This window comes from Notothenia rossii (assembly GCF_949606895.1).
Source record: "Notothenia rossii genome assembly, chromosome: 9".
Lineage (NCBI taxonomy): Eukaryota > Metazoa > Chordata > Actinopteri > Perciformes > Nototheniidae > Notothenia > Notothenia rossii.
The window spans coordinates 28,956,206-28,977,384 of record NC_136907.1 but is presented as its reverse complement, the minus strand read 5'-3'; the positions used below and the strand labels follow the sequence as shown (position 1 = coordinate 28,977,384).

The 21,179-nt window shown below is 46.3% G+C and overlaps 3 protein-coding genes across 5 annotated transcripts in view; 2 read left to right on the top strand and 1 right to left on the bottom strand.

Annotated features, from left to right (window-relative positions):
- LOC307019165 (collagenase 3) overlaps positions 1-21,155 on the bottom strand; it is a 77,542-nt gene extending 56,387 nt beyond the window's left edge. The window contains exons 1-2 of one of the 3 annotated variants that reach the window (XM_079649823.1): positions 19,337-21,155; positions 18,558-18,715 (exon numbers count right to left, since the gene is read on the bottom strand). In XM_079649823.1, the coding sequence (XP_079505949.1) occupies positions 18,558-18,715; positions 19,337-19,418 (240 nt within the window). In that variant the 5' untranslated portion in view covers positions 19,419-21,155. The other 2 variants (XM_079649824.1, XM_079649827.1) reach the window with 2 other exon arrangements.
- Positions 1-21,179, top strand: part of LOC307019168 (glycerophosphodiester phosphodiesterase domain-containing protein 5-like) — a 220,542-nt gene that overhangs the window by 64,051 nt on the left and 135,312 nt on the right. The gene's annotated exons all lie outside the window — the stretch shown is intronic.
- Positions 10,670-13,474, top strand: LOC307019166 (uncharacterized protein). Its single transcript, XM_079649828.1, has 2 exons — positions 10,670-11,887; positions 12,239-13,474. Exons 1-2 carry the CDS (start codon positions 11,500-11,502, stop codon positions 13,282-13,284), a joined length of 1,434 nt encoding a protein of 477 aa, XP_079505954.1. The 5' UTR covers positions 10,670-11,499; the 3' UTR covers positions 13,285-13,474.

The following is a 21,179-nucleotide window of genomic DNA, read 5'->3' as shown; positions in this document are numbered from 1 at the left end:
TTCCTCCGTGCCTACACGCCGGCCACACCCTGCGCCCGCGAACAGTCGGCTGCGCCGTCGCCGCCGCCCTGGGTCATCAGCCCCCACCTATCCACCCGGGCTGGGCGACGCCCCAGGGGATTGCTCAGCGGCCGGCTGTCGGGCCCCGCGACTCGGCTATTGGCGCTTCCCCACCGACGCCTGCTGATGGGGCGTCCTCTGACCTCGCTGTTCCTACGGGTGCCTTCCTGGGTGCACCGCTCCCGGTGCCGCAGTCGCCGCCGACGCTGCCCCAGCCGACTCGGCCGGGCCGCTTGAGGAGGCCGCCTGCACGTTACGAGCCCGAGTCTGGCAGCTGGATACGGGATGTAGACCGTTAACCTATTCCGGCCCATAGCTTTCCGGTCTGGGGGGGATGAAGAGTTTATCGCCGGCCACTAGAGGGCAGTGTCACTGCTGTCGCTGCCCGGTTATGCCGTGCTCTGACCCGGAAGTGCCGAGCGGCCATTTTAGTTCAAACATTGTTCATGCACTCCGCCTCGAGTTGAGACGTTCGTCCACTCATTCATGTAAGACTGTTTCCACTATTATATTATACCATATATTATACTATATATATATTATACTATTATACTACTATACTCTGTTTCGTGGTATATATTTGTGTTGATTGAATTGCATGGATGTAATACTTTGTCAGCTTATCTTGCTGCATTATTCTGTTTTAGGGTGTCGTCATCCTTGTCAATAAATCACCGAAACTGACATTGAGGAGTGTGTTTCTTCAATGACGACATATATATTTACTTTTAATTCATTCACAGTGCGGTATAATGAGACAATAACAGGCTACAAATGCGGGGACACACACACACACACACATATATGTATGTATATTTATATAAATATATACAATTTCAGAATCAAACAGAGCACGCTCATAATAACGTAACACTATCAGAGACTGGATATATCCCCCCCTCTCCGGTCGCTACAATGAGGAAAATAAATTACGGGCCAAAAGTTTTATTTACAAGTATTAAAAGTAAGCAGAGGACACCAAACCAACTGAGACCTGTCTGTCTGCTGCATCTACGCACATACTGTACCACACACACCTACACACTGTACCACACACACGCACCTACAGCTAACAGCCTAACAGCCGTTGTGTCTTTTATTATGTGAAGCACTAAATGGTTTTAGAAAAATATCGACTCTTTGTTTGTAGATATAAACTAAAGCAAATAAAGAGAGTAGGCCTGTTATACTGAGTGATATATATTATACACATTGCTTTGCTTTCTGCACTGACCTCACAGCTGTTCTCTCTGGAAACATCGCGTCGCGATGAAAGCAGTTAATAAAATAATATCCAGGGGATGCATTCAGAGCTGTCATTGGCTGAGATAAGTACGGCCGTGCGTCACGACTCTTTGAAACATCTCTGTTCCCCGGAAATGCATCCACGAAGGAGCCATGCAGGACCGTGGAGGACCCATCAGTGTATCCTCGGTTATAGCTCCTCCAGAGAGCCTCCTCGATGCTCGATCCTCGGTCCTCTAAGTGCATTTAGAGAAATGAGATGTCCTTCAACATGGCGCGCTGAAATTCATTTCCGGGTCACTACCGGAGGACCGAGGAGTCGAGGAGGGGGATTTGATGAAATGAGAAAGGGCCTGTGTATGCAAATACTGCTGTTGTGGTGCTGCCGGATGTTTCTGTGCTCTGAAGGTGACCAACGGATGCTAAAGTACTATGCACAGTCTTTTTTCTTTTAAAGGTAAACATTTAGGATGGTAACTGCAAATAATATGTATTGAGATAAGTGGGATATATAAAAACTAGATGTTTTGCTTCTCAGCCTCAGCACACTGTAATTTAGCAGAACAGGTAAACAGAAGCTGGCTTATGCTACCCTCTATTGGCTGAACGCTGATACAGGACAAAGGTTAGTAAACTGCTCACTCAGTTCATACAATAGTCACACAGAAGCTACCTTTAACAAATATGTTCTAATGACACCAGAATAATGAATATACCACACATGTCCTAGCTTAACAGTATATCTCGGCCAGAGTCATACAACCAGGCATGTTGAGACTGTTATGACTGTACTCTTGTCCTTCAGCTGTGTGTGTGTGTGTGTGTGTGTGTGTGTGTGTGTGTGTGTGTGTGTGTGTGTGTGTGTGTGTGTGTGTGTGTGTGTGTGTGTGTGTGTGTGTGTGTGTGTGTGTGTGTGTGTGTGTGTGTGTGTGTGTGTGTGTGTGTGTGTTTTTCCAGAATCTCTAAAAGGTTTCAGAGCTATGTTATTGGTAATGGCACTTTATGATCTGTGTGTGTGTGTGTGTGTGTGTGTGTGTGTGTGTGTGTGTGTGTGTGTGTGTGTGTGTGTGTGTGTGTGTGTGTGTGTGTGTGTGTGTGTGTGTGTGTGTGTGTGTGTGTGTGTGTGTGTGTGTGTGTGTGTGTGTGTGTGTGTGTGTGTGTGTGTGTGTGTGTGTGTGTGTGTGTGCTATCATGTCAGCACCAGCTGGCTGGATGACACCTGCTGGTTTTCCGTGTCCATGACCCTGGGGTGCGGTGGGTAGTACACGCTTGTGAACTGTTACCAAGCCCCCAGGAAGTGCGCCGGACTCTGAGTATAGAATATTCTTTGTGGCCAAACGGCGGTACTAAACTTCTTTTAGGTTGCTGGGCCCGGAAACACTTTTTCCCATTGACTTACATGGGGAAAGAATGGTCTGTAAATCGTTGGATAATTTTTTTTAAACTAAATAAACCACCCAGTATGAACACTTGTATAGTCCTTATTAAAAACATTCGTTCCTCAAGTTGTAAAAATGTGCTAATAACGTTATTTTGAGAGTTAAATCCCTCTGCATTATGAACGCGCATCTAACCCACGGTTCCTGTGCCGCCCGGCACGTTCATGTTTCGTGTTCAGCAGGTTCAGCACTACAATGCGTTTATCTTTACCCATGGATGCACAATAACTGAAGTTCTCATTCATAACACTCCGTTTGATGTCTCACTATGGGATGCGCCTCATCGCGGAGCAAACAGGAGCATCAATCTCATTACGCCAATCCTGATTGGCTGGTGATCTTGACGTCAGCGTCAGAGAATCCACCCACCCTATAAGTAGCTTGCGCCACGTCGCAGCGTCATTCAAACACCTCTTCTCGCTTCAGAGCACATCTCGACATATCAGTAGCCGGGCTAGCTTAACAGTCCACAGACTGAACCCAAAGCTAACTTTCAGTCGACGGGCGCTCGCCGGCTACTTTTCTGCTTCGCAAGAAGACTGTTAATACTAACACACCAGTTAGTATTGCAATCTACCTCGCCGTTTCTTTCTTCGGAAATAAAGGTAAGGTTTTGATTTTTTTCAAGCTAGTGACACACCTGTTGCTAGCTTGCCTTCCCTCACTACCGACATCACGGTAACGAGAACGTTTTTTATTTTTCTCTCTCACACCAGAGGAGGGGAAGATAAAAAGGTATTAACACATCAGTTAATATTCTTTGAGAATAAAATTCTACACCGTCGCTTTTTCTCCAGATTAACGACAGGTGGGGAAAGAATTTTTTCTCAGCAACGTACCTGTTACGAGCGGGTCCTTTCCATGCCGTCACCACGGCCGTATGGGACGAGATCGCAGCGATCACGGACATTTGCCTCCGTGTGCAGCGCTGTGCAGTCCAGGCCACGGGCAAAGTCATGGGCATAATGGTGGTACAGGAGAGAGCCAGGTGGCTCAACCTGACCAACCTCCCAGACCGGGAAAAGGAGGATGTTCTCGACATGCCTATCGTTCCCGAGGGTATTTTCGGCTCCGCTTTAGTCTCGATGCAGCGGAGGTGTGAGTCGAAAAAGAAGGAAGACGAGGCCCTCCACCTCTGTCTCCCCCGAAGGGTCCAGCCGCTACCTGCGACGGTCTCGCGGCAGTCCTTCGCCCAAGTTGCCTCACGTTCTGCCCGGTTCAAGGTACCGAGGCAGCAGAGGCCACAGCCCGCCCCGAGTCCCCAGCCCAGGCAGGAGACAAGGACGAGCTGGCCGAGAAAATATCAGGTTCCGGCAGCAGCCGTTCAGGCACAGCCGACTCAGATTTTCAGTCACCAGTCGAGGAAGAAGAAGCGGGCGGCCTGACTGCCTCCTCTCCTCTCCTCTGTGACAGAGCTGGAAGTTCCCTGTTCCCCAGGTCCAGATGTGTTTTCGGGGTGCCACCAGGCCCCCATCTTCCCGCCGCCTCGAGTGATGCCGCAATGCCATCCTCAAGTTCGCGCCAGAAGGGAAACGGACTTAGTACCAGAGACAGCGAGTTCTGCTATCTGCCTAAGTCACAAAAACACATGTTACAAATACCGTTGATTACGAATAAACCATTTTTCACTGTCGCATCCAGGCTTCAAGCCGAGGGCGCAGTCCAAAAAAATGAAAAAAAAAACAATAAAAACAATAAACAGTCTGTCACCTGTCCCTCTTTTGAGAGCAGCTACGGCCTCTCTCAAAAGGCGGATAATAGACGGGTCTGTGAAGGCACACCGCCACACGCATGCGCAGTGCCGGCTGGAGCTGTGAAGACACCACCGCCACGCGCATGCGCAGTGTCGGCTGGGGTTATCAACCTGGGGTACCGCCGTGTTCAGACGCTAGAGGGCCCCATAACACAACAAATAGAGACTCAGAGGGAAAGAGACGTGACATCTCCGCTCGCTTTAAAGGCCATGTAATGCATCTAACACAGGTGTTTTTTAACATGTAGTTTAGATATCACCAGAATAAAAATAAATAAAAATGTTTAAAGTTTCGTCATAATTAAATGACATATAGGTTAAAAACCGATGTTGGTTCCGAAGTTTGCCGAGTACGCCCCCGATCACTCCCGAACGAGCGGTGACGTCACACGTGGCAAACATTGCCATTTGATCAAATCAGTCCAAATGGCAAGCAACGCGACAACTTCAGACAGCGACAGCGACAGCGATCATTCAAGCTCAGATTCGGTGGGTTATCTGGATTCAGTTACAGAAGTAGAGAGTGAACCAGCTAGCCTTTCACTTCAAGGCATCTTGCCTTATAAGTACGAGCCTCCTGCCCAGCAATCGAACAACGAGGCAGAAACTTGTGAAAGAGAAGCGGATTCCGCAGCCAGCGAGACTCGAGTCGGCAATACTGAATGGTAAATTCTGTTTTATTTAATTTGACCTGCACTAAATGTCGATCTTAATTTGTCATCTGTTCCTCACACGTCCGGCAGATATTGTTTTGTTTTTTAATATTATGTACAATATTCAGGTGTACATGTCAATGCTGTGAAAGCATGCCCACTGCAGATGAATGTGTATGCTGCAGAGAGATCTGGCAGGTGATGGAACAAATAGACAGTTTGCAACCTACTGACCAGATAGCAGAGTCCTGCATCGGGTCGGGTATCCGCGGGTACCCGACGGGTGACCCGCAAAAAAGGTGATTTGCGGGTGGTATTTTTTCAAACGCTTTTTTCCGGGTTCGCTTCGGGGTAAAACAAAGATGATGCGGGTCCGGTTGCGGGTGTTGCATAATAAATATATTTAAACAATAATAATTTAGTTTAATGTTTAAATCCTCAGACCTCTCCTCCGCGGTACCGAGCATAATCATAACCTCTGCAGTGCATCTATCTGCTGCTGAGCGCACCACATTCTGAATGGCTGAGGTGAAGCTCTCTAGCGGAGAATACAGCATTTTCAATAACACTTCCTCAAGAGCGAAATCCAACGTCTGGGAGGCTTTTGGTGTCATCCTAGATGGAGAAAATAAACAACATCCCAGGCTTTTTGAGCCAAATATGCAACTGCGTGTGTTAATAATTGCACGTTTTCACTGCTTATATATATGCGGGTTCGGGTCGGGTTGCGGATCATGTGCCGGCGGGTCGGGTCCGGTTGCGGAACTAATTGGCAATATGTGCGGGTAGCGGGGCGGGTTCGGTACTGCACGTCACGGGTGCGGGGCGGGAGCGGGTCTTGAAAATCAGACCCGTGCAGGACTCTGCCAGATAGAAGACACCGACGAGAAACCAAGGTGCATTATTAGCCACCCAGGCTTTAGAGAAGGCTGTCTCAGTGTTTGGACACTGAAAATAGCGTCTCTTCAATACAAACAACAACACAGAGCAGTTGATGGCCCACTACACCAGTAAGTAAATATTGATTGACCCAACTGCCTATTGCAGCTTTGCTTTCATATAATACTTTTAGTCGCTACAGATATGGTACACTTTTAAAGATACCATTAAACTCTTTCAAGCAGTCAAAAACAGCTTGGCTTTTATTTTTTCTGTGGATGCAAGTTCAATGTATGCTTGGGAAAAGAAACAACTACACATGTGAGGAAATATATAAGAGGTCTATGATTCTGTCAAGCAGTCATGTATAACCTCATATTTATTTTGTACAAGTAAAATACAAATATCATGTTATAAGCCAATTTGTAACCATTGCTACATAATAGTACTACATAACATTTTATTTTTCTCCAAATATATTTATAATCTGTATACTTTTTTTTCATTAGGAAGTATCGATATACAGCTTATCGACAGTTTGTACGTTGGTGCTGGGGTGTACTCGGCCTAAAAATCAGAGTCCCGCTGCATGTGCTGTAACCGAGATACGGAAGACTTACCCTGAGCCGGGAGGCCGCTATCAGGGATTTCAATGGCCAAATCTGTAATTTGACATAAGTCATGCAGCTGAACTGGTTAAAATGGTTTCGCATGATGTAAATAATTTACAAAGTACATCATTTACAATATTATTTTTCCAAAGAAACATGTAAATATAACAACATTTTCCAAATCACAAATTTGTAAGATTGTATTAATTTACTGTTTGATAAATAAAAAAGGGTTCTTTTGTTAATTTTTCACTTGTAACATTTTATCTTTATTGCAGTGTACATTAGTCTATTTGCGAGCCCACAAATAATTAAAAGTGGTAAAAATAATAAAGATATTCAGACGTAATTCATTTTTGGCCTTACTTATTTCACTTCAACTTTTATATATTTCAGTCACTAGGCAAGTTCACTGTACTCTGGTGACATTTAGCTCAAGCTGGCATAACACCTGTATTAACTTAATTCTGAACCGAGTTTTGTGCACAATCTTCCAGCACCCATGATCAATGTTTATAGCAATCAGGAAACATTCACAGCTCACAACTACACATCGCTTCCCCATCATGAATTGTTAGATAAAAAAAGTTTAGCGAGGTCCGGTTACACATATGTTGAGCGAAAATAGCGGAAGGATACAAAACAAACAATCCAGACGAGGCTGGTGTTTGCCACGTGTGACGTCACACAGCTGGGTTAATGGCTGGCAAGCTTTTCGCTACCGGAGCGGAATAACACGGGAAAGTGGCACACATTTCATGTTATTTGGGGGGTATTTATGGAAAGAATCATTGATGTTGATATGTCAAATGAAACAGTGGAAAGTGATGAAGTGATTTATTAACACAGAATAACATTTATTTTGGACATTACATGGACTTTAAGGAGCCAAAGGTGGAAGATGCTCACAGCTTCTGCTTGGGTTTTCAGACAGTAACATAGGGCTACAGGCTCCAATTCGCTGTCACCCCCCCTCGCTTCTCGGGCATTCTGTATTCACAAGCCCGGGGAGAGTCAGCCCATATTCTGGAGCGAGAGATTCTCTCACTACTATAAAAGAAGGCTATATCTATAATACCCGCCGAACAGAGTCAGAGCGGCTTTTATTCCAAGTATTTCCTCGTTCCCAAACGGGGAGGGAACGGAATTCGGCCAATACTGGATTTGAGAGCTCTGAACAACTATCTCAAAAGATACAAATTCAGAATGCTCACTCACACATCTCTGCTACGTCTCGTGCGGCAAAACGACTGGTTCACATCAGTCGATCTGAAAGATGCGTGTTTCCACATCCCAGTATATTACCCACACAGGAAATATCTAAGGTTCGCATTTCAGGGTGTCTGTTACGAGTACAGAGTACTTCCCTTCGGTCTGTCTCTCAGTCCAAGAGTGTTTGTGCGATGTACGGAAGCCGCGATAGCCCCGTTAAGACAACAGGGTATTCGCCTGGCAACCTACCTGGATGACTGGCTGCTTCTCGCACAGTCGGAACAGGAGGCTATTATGCAGACAAATATCCTCGTAAAACACCTGCTCGACCTGGGTTTCATAATAAACACAGAAAAGAGCATGTTGTCCCCAGCCCAGACTGTACTCTTCCTGGGTCTACACCTGAACTCGGTTCCCTTTACAGCCCGCCTGTCAGCGGAAAGAGTGAAAGCTTTCAGAGCTTGCCTCGCTCATTTCTGGCTGCGCAAATATGTTCTCTTCAGATCATGTCTGCGTTTACTGGGGCTCATGGCGTCAGCCATCCTGGTGGTACGACTGGGACGCTTACACATGAGGGAGTTTCAGCGCTGGGTAGCCGCCCTCAGACTAAACCCTGCGCGTCATGGCGTGGATAGTGATGGTCACTGTGAAATGCGTAATGGCACTGCGCCACTGGCTGCACCCGACTTTTCTAGTACGGGACGTGCCTATGGGTGCTGTCCTATCGCGGAAGGTGGTCACCTCCGACGCATGTCTGACGGGCTGGGGAGGTATTTACGAAGGTCGACCGGTGAGGGGTCTCTGGAGCAGAGACCTCCAACGGTCGCACATAAATTACCTGGAGCTTTTGGCAGTGTTCCTCACCCTGAAACGCTTTCTGCCTTTTCTCAGAGGACACCATGTCCTCGTGAGGACAGACAATACGACCACAATATCGTATATAAACCGTCAAGGGGGTTTGCATTCTCTCCAGTTACACATGCTGGCACGCAAACTGATCTTGTGGAGCTGCGGTCGTCTCCTCTCTCTGAGAGCGACGCACGTACCAGGAGTGATGAACCTCGGGGCAGACCTGCTGTCCAGAGGTGTACCACTGTATGCAGACTGGACTCTACATCCAATGGTTGTGAGTCAGCTGTGGGTGCGTTACGGCCGAGCCACTGTAGATCTGTTCGCATCAAAAGAAAATGGTCATTGTCAGCTGTTCTTTTCAATGCGCGATCTAAACGCACCGTTAGGCGTGGACGCGCTCGCGCACGTTTGGCCTCCGGTCCTCCTGTACGCGTTCCCACCCCTGGCTCTGATACCCCCAACTCTGGCCAGAGTGAGAGAACAGCGCCACACACTGATCCTGATAGCTCCTCACTGGCCTGCAATGTACTGGCTGGCGGAGATTTATCAGCTGCTGTGCGGACAGCCGTGGCAGCTCCCCCTACGCAGGGACATACGGTCTCAGGCGGGGGGGACGATCTTTCCCCCACACCCGGAGCGCCTGGCCCTATGGGCCTGGCCCGTGAGTGTTACAATCTGAATACAGTAGGTCTCCCGCAGAAGGTGATAAACACTATTCAGAGTGCAAGAGCTAACTCCACCAGGTCTCTCTATGACTGTAAGTGGAGGGTGTTTGAGGAATGGTGCCTTCAAAAAGGGCACACCTCTTTTCAATGTCCTGTTGGGGTGATTTTATCATTTCTACAGGACCTAATTGATAAACACAGAGCTTTTTCTACGATCAAAGTATACCTGGCTGCTATTGCTGCATGCCATGTGGGCTTTGAGGGTAAGACGGCTCCTCCCTCTTTCCAGGTCACTGGTGCCCTTATGGGACCTGACAGTGGTTTTAGATGGGCTCACTCGAACCCCATTTGAACCCCTGGAAGAAGCTGACATGAAGCACCTGTCGCTGAAGACAGTGCTGTTACTGGCCCTGGCATCCGCCAAGCGAGTCAGTGATATTCATGCGCTCTCTGTACATCCTTCGTGCACTCAGATTGCCCCGGGGCAAACGAGAGTGTTGCTGCAGCCCAACCCTGCCTTTATACCTAAGGTGGTTGGTTCATGTACCCCAATTGACATTGAGGCATTTCCTCCGCCGCTGTGTTCCTCCGGGGAACAGCGGCCGAATTTGCTGTGTCCAGTTCGTGCTTTACGCACTTATATGGACAGGTCAAAAGAGTTTCGTTGTAGTGACCAACTCTTCATATCCTGGGCTAACCCTCAGAAGGGCAAGCCCGTTACCAAGCAACGGCTCTCCCACTGTATTGTGGAAGCGATTGCTTTGGCCTATGCGAGTCAGGGTTTGCAGGCACCTACGGGTCTGCGTGGTCATTCGACTCGTGGTCTGGCTACATCCTGGGCTTTGTTCAAGGGTTTTTCCATCCAAGACATTTGTGCAGCGGCGAGCTGGTCCTCGCCGCTCACTTTTGTCCGCTTTTACAGGCTAGACGTCTCTGCTCCTAGTGTGGCCCGAGCAGTGCTGGGCCCCGTGTTGAACTTACGTAACCCCAGTTCTCAGAGTAATATGTAGTGAGATGTCTCACCAAACGGCCCTCCTTGCTAAGGTGAAGCGAGAAGAGGTGCTTATTTTGAATGACGCTGCGACGTGGCGCAAGCTACTTATAGGGTGGGTGGATTCCCTGACGCTGACGCCAAGATCACCAGCCAATCAGGATTGGCGTAATGACATTGATGCTTCTGTTTGCTCCGCGATGAGGCGCATCCCATAGTGAGACATCTCACTACATGTTACTCTGAGAATTGGGGTTACGTAAGTAACCTATAGTTACCTACTGTAACTCCAGCTTCTATGAGTATTGGCCTCTGTGAGGGCCTAATATATTCTACAAAATAATATTTAAAAACATTACAAAAAATTATATATTTTTTTAATAATCTTTTTTTGTTATATTTTTCATTAGTTTTACCAAAATAACTTGATTTAATTGTATTTAAAATAACATTTCCAAAGAAATAAATCCTTCGAATCTGCCTATTCAGTTTATGTTGGAATGTGAAGGGTTAAATGAAAGAAGCTCGTCTCTCCTAGTTACTGTGAAGAGAGGAGCAGTTGGACGTCCAGGCGGTCCAGCTATGAATTCACAGAGGGCCCAGCTATAGTAACTGTAGTAACTGAACGAGAGAGTAATGTCAAATGACAGTACAATTGACCAATCATATCTTCCCTCTAAATGGGTGGGTGTTATTATCGCGGATTTTATGACAAGTTCCGCCCGCTGTGAAACTTTTCTTGTTTTCATAGCAACAACAACTTCCTGTCAACAGCGTTAACTCGCCTTCAAAATAAAAGCATGCCAAATTACACTTAAGACATACAACTGCAACGAAAGTAACAAACACAATGCAATATCCTTTTCAATTTCAAAGAACACAAATAGGGTTATTTACAGGTGTTGTTTAATGTGGTAGAGGGTAGCTTTCATTGATGCGTTTTGCACCCCGGGCCGTTGTTTTGATATTCCGCTGAAGTATACACAAGTTATTGAGCCGTTTCCGCTCTACATCCTGAACTCCTCCCTTCGATGCAATGCACTTCCGTTTTGGCGGACTGGGTTTGTTTTGCTAGCTAGCTCCGTTGTGCCGACAAAGCACTGATATCGCAGAGACAAAGAGGATATAACAATTACAACATGAAGAAAAGTGGTTCGGGAACTACGTGTGCGGTAGTTGGTTGCAATCACTCGAGAAAGCACCTGAACGAGTGGTTAGATAGAGAGTGCTACGACCACAAACCAGCTACGAAGAGGCAATGTCCATGCGCTCCATTGTTGACATTTTTTCGCAAGCCTGATACCGACTCGGAATCAAGGACCTGGCTGAAGGCATTGAATTTAAAGAAACCACCCCGCAACGTTTTTGTTTGTTCCTATCACTTTGTTGACCAAAAACCAACCAAGGATAATCCTTTCCCAGCGTTGTGGTTGGGGTACAATCGCCCTCCCCAGCCAAAGAGACGTCAACTCACCCAGCGGACCACTGCCTCCCCCCAGATAAAGAAACGCAGACTTGAAGCTGAGGGTGAGTTCAGCAACTTTAGCTATGAAGCTGACAATACTGTTAATTATGAATAAGTTGTCATACACTAACATTGCTACCGGTATTTTGCTAAGGCAGTTGATTGTTTTGGAGATGGGAGAAACAATGCCCAGGACGGCTACTTCATTAATTGTGTGTGTGTGTGTGTGTGTGTGTGTGTCTCTGTGTGTGTGTGTGTGTGTGTGTGTGTGTGTATGTATGTGTGTGTGTGCGCCTGCGTGTAGATAGATAGATAGATAGATAGATAGATACTTTATTGATCCCCAAATGCCTGCCTGGACTCTATGCCTGCATTAATTTAGCTCCATCCATGTTTTCTCTTCCCCTTTTTAGATGCTCCTGAAACCTGTCAGCCTGCCTGTGAGACTGAGCCTGCTACACCAACATTTCAAGATGCCCAGACCCAATGGGAGGATCCGTCACATATTGACCACACATACTCTTCAACAACACAGTCTGTTAAAATAGACAAGGCCACACACTGCGAGGCAGAAATGGGTCCTACTGTGACTAGCACCACGGTCATTGATGATGCTAGGTCCCGGCTGTATACAGGAGTGCGTATGGTTCAATTTTTCACCCTGGTGACGGTGTTGTTGCCTTTCAGTAAGCCATCAATTACCCTCCCTGTTGTTGACCAAATCCTGATGACCTTGATGAAGCTAAAACTAAACCTAATATTAGGAGATATTGCTCACCGCTTCAATGTGTCTACATCAATGGCAAGCATTGTGATTAGTCACTGGATTGACGTGATGGGTGAACAGTTCAAAGTCCTGATCCCCTGGCTTCCAAGAGAGACAATTCGTGCCACCATGCCCTTGTCGTTTCAGAGGAACTACCCTCGAACCACCTGCATCATTGACTGTGCCGAAAGGGCCATGCAGAGAGCCACAAACCACGACTCAAGGAGTGACACTTTCAGCCAGTACAAATCACGCAACACTGTGAAATATCTTGTCACTGTGGCCCCTAATGGGCTAATCATGTTTATATCTGACGCCTATGCTGGCAGAAGCAGCGATAAGTTTATCACCATGGACAGTGGGTTTCTAGACTATCTGAGGGCTGGTGATGAGGTCATGGCGGACCGTGGGTTCACCATTCGAGACTTGCTTGATGAGAGAAGGGTCAGTTTGAACATCCCTGCTTTCATCTACAGGCGCAATCAGTTGACCAATGAGGAGACGACACGCACCAGGCGAGTAGCCAATGTCCGCATACACGTGGAAAGAGCAATCCAGAGACTGAAGGTCTTTAAGATTTTATCCCAGACCGTTCCCATCAGCATGGCACCGAAACTGGACAACATCTTAACCATCTGTGCTGGCCTAGTTAACCTGAAGAGTCCACTGATCAGAGTGCCTCGTGAGGTTTAGAATCTTGCCTCGTGTCCCTGTCTACCAACACCCAGCCATGTTGTTCATTAAATACAGATAAACACAACAAATACTGCATGCATTGTATTTTTTAATATTATATATGAATATTTTCATAGTGATGTAATTGTGTGGGCTGCTTTTATATTTTAATTTGTAATACCTGTTAGGATTAAACATGTGATCTTTCTTGTTGAAGCCATTTCTTTAGTTTACTCTCAACAATTAATTAATTCAGTGTTATTTATGTACAGTATGAGCTTAATATGAATGATGAACTGTGTTAAAAGAAATTGTAGCACTCTAAGGAACATATGAAATGCAATAATGCAATAACAGTGCAATAATGAAATTAAATTACATCAAACTTTATTTTCACTCAAACAGTACAGGCACATATGATATATTGCACAGCATAAAGAGATCATGTAAATTGTGCATTATGTAAACAACAGACAACTGTTGGCTCCTGTGGGCATGACCTAAATAAGGCAGTTTATTTTGGTTTTAAAATGCTGAGATATTTACTGCAGAACTGTAACCTTCCCTCAACAAAATCGTCAACAATTTTCGGGAGCATGTGGGCAAAGTAGAATGTGAGCAGCCTTATGATATGCCTTCAGACTGTCCATTGCTTTTCCATCTATTGCCATGGATTGAACGAAGTAGGAGCAAATTTTGCTGTACGTTATGCTGGGCCACGTCGTCATGTTATCCTCCCAGTTTTGCACTGAATTCGGGTGGGGGAGAGTAACGCCATCTCCAGTCAAAGAAGTAGAATCGTGTTCCCAAGCTAGCATCACTGTTAGCATCGAAATCGCTGTGTTTACACCAGTGCGCGTCTGACTGTTTACACCGGTTTACACCGACAGACGCTGTGCAAAAGACTTCCGGCGGAAATGAAGTGCATTTGTGTAGGGTTATGGCGCTACCCGTGGTTTGTCGCGTAAACTTGTCTATACGCTGTGACTAATAACTCGAGGGAAGGGGTGGGGGTCAGAGGGCCTAGGTATAAAAGTCATGGCTCGCCACTGCTATTGGGTAATCCCCTGCACACCCGCGCAGCACTGAAACACTTCTAGTCCACGCCCACCCACAAGGTGGGCCCCACCCTCGGGCTCCCTTCCGGTATAAATAGGAAGGAGGCCCGACAATCTGCTCCCATACAAAATAACTTTTCTTCAGCTATTCGTGGAGCCAGTGGGGCCCAGCACTTAGAGGGCTCCGCCAATACTCATAGAAGCTGGAGTTACAGTAGGTAACTTCAGTTCTATTTAGTATATGGCTTCGCCCTCTAAGGCTATCGCTATTGGGTTAAGGGCGAAGCATGATGTATTCTGCGCCCCACTGGGTCCGCCCGGTAATAGAAGCACAGACACATCTGCTCAGATAATAACCCATGCCTATTGCGCCATGCGTAATGGCGCATCGCCGTCCCTGGAATATAGCATAACATGAATATTTTCCATGAGGGGACGAAGGCTGGGAACAATACATACCTGCCGCTGTGAAAAAGTAGAGACGAAAGTCATACTTTGCCCAGTGACAAAAAGAGGGGGAACAGCAGCTCTCTGCGTGCAGACAGGCAGGAGAGCGCACGGCTGGATCCCTGACGTCACTCACTCTGACAAGACACTCCGTACAAAATGTGTCAGAGGAAAAAAGGAAACATTCCTCTCATAAGACGGAAAAAGGGCCGCTCTCCGCATGCCGAGAGGCAGGAGAGAGGCGCACAGCTGGATCCCTGACGTCACTCACTCGGACAAGACACTCCGTACAGGGTGTGTCAGAGAGGAATTGGAGACATCCCTCAAATACAATTGAATAAATGGACAGGTGGAAGACCAAGATGCAGCAGTGCAAATGTCTTCCACTGACATTCCTCCGTGCAAAGCCGTGGAGGAGGACATTCCTCTGGTGGAGTGCGCATTGATGAGACATATGCCTGTGACACAGCTTCACACAGCCAGTGTGACAGCCGTTGTGCAGACAGAGGCTGCCCGATCGAGCGCTCTCTATAATGCACAAACAGGCGCTGAGAATGGGCATGCAGCTGGTTTACACAGGGCGTGAGGCAACCCAAGGTGGGCTTTGACCGAAAGGGCTGCGCGGGGGCCTTCACACGCTGCGTCTCACTCCGACTCTCATCACGAGGCACGTACACGCTCAGGGAATGGATGGAGGTGTGTGCAGTGCTGCCCACATGAGGCGTTATAACGGCGCTCATGGGTTTATTATGACCGTGTGTAGGAGGCATATCTCGGACAGAGAAATGCCGCGAGCTCTGCAGGTTATTAACCGAGGTTAAAACCGGCAGGCTTCTGCAGCGAGCCCTGCTGTCTACTTAATCAACAGATTAGTGGCAGCCGGCTTAATTAGCGAGCTCTGCAGTTAATTAACCGATAGGTTAAAACCAGCAGGCTTCTGCTGCAAGCCCTGTCGCCGTGGCGCTGCGGGCGCTGCGAATGCCGTCCGCCTTTTCCGCGGCCATCTTCATGGACTCCACCATGGCGTGGAACTGGGGTCCGAACAGCCCGTCCGGGCTGATTGGAGCGTCCAGTAGCACTTTTCTGGCCGTCTCCGTAACAGACGCCTGCTTCAGCCAGAGGTGGCGCTGGATCTGTGTCACCCACGCGGAAATCCTCGCCTGGGAGACAGCGACGGACGCGCACAGAGTGAGCGCCGTGCTGGCCGCCATGCTGATTTCCTCTGCCTCGGTGGTGGACCGCTCTACCAGTGTAACCACCGAGTTGGAGAGCAGCGCGATGTTATTCGCCGCCGCGCTGTAGTGACGGAGAGGGGGAAAGCATATTCGGCCGCCAAGCTGGCACTCTGCTCCAACTCTGTCTCCCCCGTCCGGGGGAGAGGAGGGGGGGGAGAACCGAACGGTGAACCGTGGAGGGAGGTGGGGCAGGAGTTGTCGGACTCCTGCCCGGCACTCGGCCCCAGGGACACGAGGCCCCGTCCGCGGGCTCGTAAGCCTGGACGGGCCAATCGTCCTCCTCGGCCACAGCAGCAAAAGCGTCCGCTCTCCGCTTCCTGTCGCCCGAGGGGAGACGGGCGCAGTGTGTGCATGCTCGCTGCTGGTTTAGAGCCGCATACGCGTGCTCTGACCCCAGGCAGGATTCTCATACTGCTTTTATCTCTGCTGGTCATAACTCATTATGAACCCAGAGCCACATGAGGGACACTCTCTCACACAATTGTTACTCATGTTTACTCTGCAATTGAAGTGTCTCTTGTGCTTCAGTAACGGTGTGCTGAAGAAAAGAGGGAGCAGATTGTTGGGCCTCCGTCCTTCCTATTTATACCGGAAGGGAGCCCGAGGGTGGGGCCCACCTTGCGGGTGCGCGTGGACTAGAAGTGTTTCAGTGCTGCGCGGGTGCGCAGGGGATTACCCAATAGCGATAGCCTTAGAGGGCGAAGCCATATACGAAATAGAACAACGGACCCATATCGTCTCACTGCCATCCCACGGAGCTGTAATAATGGATAATATTGCACATGTTTGCTGTAATTCATAATTTGTAAAATATTATACTACATGGGCTGTATGATTAAATCTTGTACCGTAAATGTTGTATTCAATAAAGTTAATATTACCGACGTTAGATTAACGTCCCTGTAGCTTCTTATTGCACTAAGAAAGCGTATTGCACTGTATATATATTAATTAATATACATATATATATATATACAGTGCAATAATTATTTCATGCTAAATGAAGCTCTGTTGCTTGGATATCACTAGATATCACTAGATCCTGTAATATAAGTACATAACGATTGATGTGTACATTAGCATAATTACTAGCTAGCCGCTAGCTGCTAACTGCCGCCTCGTTAATATCAAATCCATCATAAAAACAAGCCATTACCATGCTGTCATGAACGTGCGGTGCTGTTACGTGTACGCAAATTGACGTGCTTGATGTGAACTAGCATTTTGGTTAAAGTTGCGCCAGAACAAATCTAAAGGGAGGGCATATGATTTTCATGGGAGAGCACACAAAACCGTCACGTGCTGCGGGCCAGCGGCACAATATATATAATATCAAACAGCAAGGCCAGCGCCGTATAGACTGAGAGTTATGTCATCTCCGTTCACTCCAATGGACCACTTTTTTACAGCAATGGCGGGTCTTGGAGCCTCTCAATCGTTCCCCGGAAGTTAGCGCCAAGGCTAGCAGCGCAGTAGAGTTGCAGCATAATAGACCATTCGTGACGGACTTTTGAAAGGTAAGAAGAAGTTTAAAGATTTATATTGCGGATATTATCAGTACATCTGATTCAAATTAACATGTGTATTAAAGGATGTCAGTGGGTTATCCCTAAATTAGTAGATTTAGGGAACGTTTACAGATAACAGATAAAGCTACCGGATCAAGTTAGCAGCACACGTTGAACAGCCTTTTAATTGTAAATTCCGTTCTCTTAATGTCATTTCGTGCAACATTGTTGAATTAGAGAAGAGGGGCTTATAAACGGGATTGTATGCGGGGGTGGAGGGAGTTAAATATTAGATAAATATAAAGTTTGGTGCGTGTAAGAGTGAGTGTTTTTAGCAGAGCCATATTGTGTCCTTGTGATTATGTTGATTATTACCTGTCTGTATTATGTTGCAGCTCAGCTGATTTAGGATTGATGTCAAAGGGAGAGGGACTTAACTGAGAATGAAAACACAAGGTAAGTTTAATATTACTGTTTTATATAAGTAAGCATACTAAACATGTATTCTATCACTGTATTATATAAGTAATCTTGTTAGTAACCTACTGTATGGCAGGTGGAGGGGCAGTGATGTTACAGGTGGAGGAGCAAGACTGCAAACTCACAAGACAGAGAAATCGAAGTTTGTTCTCCAGAGAAGAGGTTGATTTCACTTCAATTTTTTATTTCATATTTTCTAAAGATGTATGATGCCATTTGTCATACTTTGTTAAACTCACAAATAATAAAGTTCCATAACTTCAGTTGGGAAAAAAGACCACACCTTATCTCCCCAAGGCAATTTCCCATCCAATAGGTGTGCTATATAGGTGTGTATAACCCTTTCTCCTGTCTGTTACTCCCTCTTTCAGCACAAGAACCAGAGGGGGATTCAATGGAGCCTGAATACCTGCACTGAGACCCTCACCCTGCACCCTGAGTCTCAACTCTGTGTTTTTCAAGCCTTTCCCTGTTTTTTTGTATTAAACAAAACATTAAGCTTTCCCAATGGTGTGGTTTTCGTTTTGTGAAAAAGTGCAAATGCAGTGTTTGTATACAATTACCTCACATATTTTTTTGCTGTTGGTCGTGAAATTGCTCCTGCTGACTTGAGCCAGCCATTTTTTCCTCCGCTCTGTGTCAGTGGGGAAGCCGTACATTCGTACTCCTTTCTCGGAGCGATTTGAGCATCCCCAGGCAGCACAGCAAACCATGGTGGCGACTAGGAGGCAGCACAGCAAACCAGGACAACACGGAGGAAAAGGCACAGACAAACTGCATGATATGCTATTCAATTTTTATTGAATTCCATGTATTTGCAATAGATGTTCCTAAAACAACACATTTAACATCATCATCATGCTGCTGCTGCTAGTCCTTTGATAGTCACCTGTCGGTCTCCTGTCCTTTCTGAAAGCCATAAAGATGACATTAGTCATTTCGATAACTTGTGTCCTCAATTACCATGGGATTACTGAAACTACCATGAATTTAAGAAAATTGTAGAAATTAATCTAATCTGAATTTTGAAGCATTCCTTTAGATCCCCTCCCTCTAAATATATCAATAAACATTAGAAAGTGATGCTCCTGACTACCATACAAGTTTAAGAAGATAATATTGGTTTGAAAGAATTCAAAGCTATAAATAAACAGCAACAGGCTCTTTAACCAAGGCACTGTTAGCCTAACATGTAAACTAGTTGTTCACACTAATCCTAATATTATCACTTAATATGAGCAAATTCTATTTTATTTTTTAAAACATATTGATGTAAATACATACACATATCGATTTGTTGTATAAATATTGTAAATCAAAACCTTTATTCACTAATAATTACCAAAAGTCGAAGTTCTATCTCCTGTTATCAATGCATTCACATTGCCCGCCATGAACTTCCGGGGAACGATTCTCGTCTGCATGAACCACGTGACGATAACCGTTTTTGGACTTCCGCTGTCGTAACTCTTCTATCTATACGGCGCTGAGCAAGGCCAACAGCATTGTGTAAAGACGCACACTTATCGCAAATACATACAAAAATAAAGGGCAACATAGAAACCTCTTTTGAAACATTGCCTGCGTGGCAGCACAAACACTGGTGAATCACGAGCAAGGCACACTGGTTGAGGATGGCAGCTTCCTTCCTCATCGTTGCACACGGAGAGAAATAGTGGGGACGATGAACTGCTGTTAGTTCTATTATGGCATGTTGCATGTCGTGAGAGGTGTATGTTGCTGTGTGGGGAATGCTTTCCATTATTTTGGCCAGCTCTGCATCTTTGTGCAGCTTATACTCAAACAGCGATAGGAAGAGCCCACTGCCTGACTCGGACATGCTGTGGATTGAATCGAGTCACCTCTGAGAGGGAGTTGGTTCACAGCTAAAAAAGCTATCATATCAACGACAGCTGACACGTAATAACGGTTCCGTGCCAGCTGATCTTCACCAAAGTACTAAATTCCTAATTTGTTTCCTCGTGTATCTCTCTCTCTCTCCACAAACTCTCACATTAAATGTGTTCTTTTGATGCGGCATGCCTGAGCAGTCCTTTATCAGTCTGTAATGCGTGTTTCCAGTCGCAAAAACCTTTGACAGTAAAAGCCACATCAGATGAAGACGTATTTACTTTAAACTGTCTACAGGGGAAACAAAAGGCTGCGTCTGCTTTTAACGAGTATTCAGGACTGTTATTGTACCATTCAGCGGCAAAAGTGCGCTTCTTTCCTGAAAACAATCAGTTTAACCTGGTCGGGTTTATTAACCCCAAGATCATCTGGGGCTGTTGGTATTTGAGCGGTTGCTGGCCCAATAGCACCTGTTGATGTGCTGCAAGGTAGCGTCTGTAGTGGAGGCACCTGCACGGAGGAGGAGGAGGATGCTGGCGGGTGTGGTACAGGGTGTGGCAACGCAGGTGGTGATGGTAGGGGCACAAGGAGCTGTGCCTCGGAGGACAGCGTTGGTGGCGGCCGCCTTGATGAGTCAAGGCTTGGGCTCGCTAACTCAGCCCCGGGATTGGCCGAGGTCAAGCTTGTGACATTAAGGCGAGCTGCTGCAACGGCAGGTGCATGGTCGCCAGCAGCACCATCGGCTGCAATTCTTTCATCGCTATTTCGTTTTAATAAATCCTTAAACCTTTTAAGCAAATGTCTGATGTCCATTTTGTAATTCAAACAGAAATGGGAGTCTACAGAATGCAAAATAAACAAATCCAGAATAGGCGGCAGAGTGTGACGCTGTGATTGGTCTAAATGTGGACGAATCACAAATAGCAACTGACACATGAATTTATTTGACGTAGCCTGCGATTTTTTTTTTTAGTTACTATCTGACATCACATACATCGTAGCATAAAAGTTCACAGTTTATTTATTATTAAAAAAATAAAATATATATATTTTTTAATTTTTATAAATAATAAAAAACCTGTTTATTGGGGGAGGGCAGGAATGTCAAATGGGAGGGCCTGGCCCTCCCACGGCGCCGGGCATGAGTAGGTCGCTGCCTTTTTTTAATCTTTATGGTTTTACTTTGTTCAGAAAAAATCTGATCCACATGAAGTTTAATTTTGGGCCATGCTTTGGGTTGCTAGCATCCATATGAAATGAAATAGTAAAATGTTACTATTTCCATGGTCATAGGCACTGCAGCCCTCTACAATTATGCACATCAGGTTTCATAA

What these genes read in the sequence shown, in the direction of transcription:
- LOC307019166 (XM_079649828.1), top strand. Translation starts at nt 11,500, where the DNA reads ATGAAGAAAAGTGGTTCGGGAACTACGTGTGCGGTAGTTGGTTGCAAT. An exon ending in ACGCAGACTTGAAGCTGAGG is followed by an intron (nt 11,888 to 12,238) that starts GTGAGTTCAGCA and finishes TCCCCTTTTTAG; the next exon opens with ATGCTCCTGAAACCTGTCAG.